This window comes from Carlito syrichta, unplaced genomic scaffold (genome assembly GCF_000164805.1).
Source record: "Carlito syrichta isolate Samal-C Ts95f unplaced genomic scaffold, Tarsius_syrichta-2.0.1 Scaffold305827, whole genome shotgun sequence".
NCBI classification, from domain to species: Eukaryota; Metazoa; Chordata; class Mammalia; order Primates; family Tarsiidae; genus Carlito; species Carlito syrichta.
In genome coordinates, this window is record NW_007249923.1 from 178,801 (window position 1) to 179,877 (window position 1,077).

A 1,077-nucleotide genomic window follows, 5' to 3' on the forward strand; every position below is an offset into this window, starting at 1 on the left:
CCCGGACCTGGGGGAGCCCTTCGGGGTGATGCGCTGCGTGCTGTGCGCCTGCGAGGCGGTGAGTGCACCCCGCGGCCGCGGCCCGGCCCTCGCGCGGGACGTCGGGTGGGCGCGGAGCTGCCAGGGAGGAGCGGCCGGTCCGTAGCCCTTCGGACACCGTTCTGGTGGAGAAAGTGGCGGGCGCGGAGTCTTCGGTGCTGGCTAGTACGGATCGCCCACTGTGCGTGAGGCTCCGCGGCGGCTCCGTTTCATCCCTCTCTCGCTTAGCTCCCATCGCGGCCCTGCTAGAGAGATGCGGTTAGTGTCCCCCTTTTCCAGACATGGAGCTGAAGGCCCAGAGAAGTTAAGTAACGCGTCTAGGGTCACGCAGCTTGTCAGGGCAGAGCTGCCTGGCTACGGGACCACCTTGCCCTGGTCCCTGGACTCTTCCTCCTGCCTGGGTTCTCACCGGTTGGCGCCTCGCACTCATTTGGTTTTCCCGCCCTCTCCGAGAGCAGCCTCAGTGGGGTCGCCGCCCGAGGGGCCCTGGCAGGGTCAGCTGCAAGAACATCAAACCCGAGTGCCCAACCTTGGCCTGCGGGCAGCCACGCCAACTGCCCGGACACTGCTGCCAGACCTGCCCCCAGGGTGAGGCCGGCTCCGGGCGGAGGGGACGGCGGCGGGGCTGCGATCCTAGGGCCTGAGCCGCTCGAATGGGGTGGCCAGCGGGCCCTCCCCGCGGCCGGCTGAAGCCCGTGTCTCTGCCTCCCGCGCAGAGCGCAGCAGTCTGGAGCGGCCGCCGAGCGGCCTGTCCTTCGAGTATCCGCGGGACCCAGAGCACCGCAGCTACAGCGACCGCGGGGAGCCGGGCGCCGAGGAGCGGGCGCGTGGTGACGGCCACACGGGTAGGGCGGTGGCGGGGGTGGGTTCGCGGTCGAGGCCCGGCCACCAGCGGCGTTTGACAGCGCTCAGGCCATCGTCCTCCCTCGCAGACTTCGTGGCGCTGCTGACAGGGCCGAGGTCGCAGTCGGTGGCGCGGGCCAGAGTCTCGCTGCTGCGTTCGAGCCTGCGCTTCTCCATCTCCTACAGGCGGTGAGG

The 1,077-nt window shown here is 70.4% G+C and overlaps 1 protein-coding gene across 1 annotated transcript in view; it reads left to right on the forward strand.

Annotated features, from left to right (window-relative positions):
• CHRD (chordin) overlaps positions 1–1,077 on the forward strand; it is an 8,773-nt gene continuing 7,696 nt past the window's right edge. The window contains 3 exon segments of the mRNA XM_021714857.1: positions 1–58; positions 498–627; positions 756–1,071. Coding sequence (XP_021570532.1) covers positions 29–58; positions 498–627; positions 756–1,071 — 476 coding nt within the window. The 5' untranslated portion in view covers positions 1–28.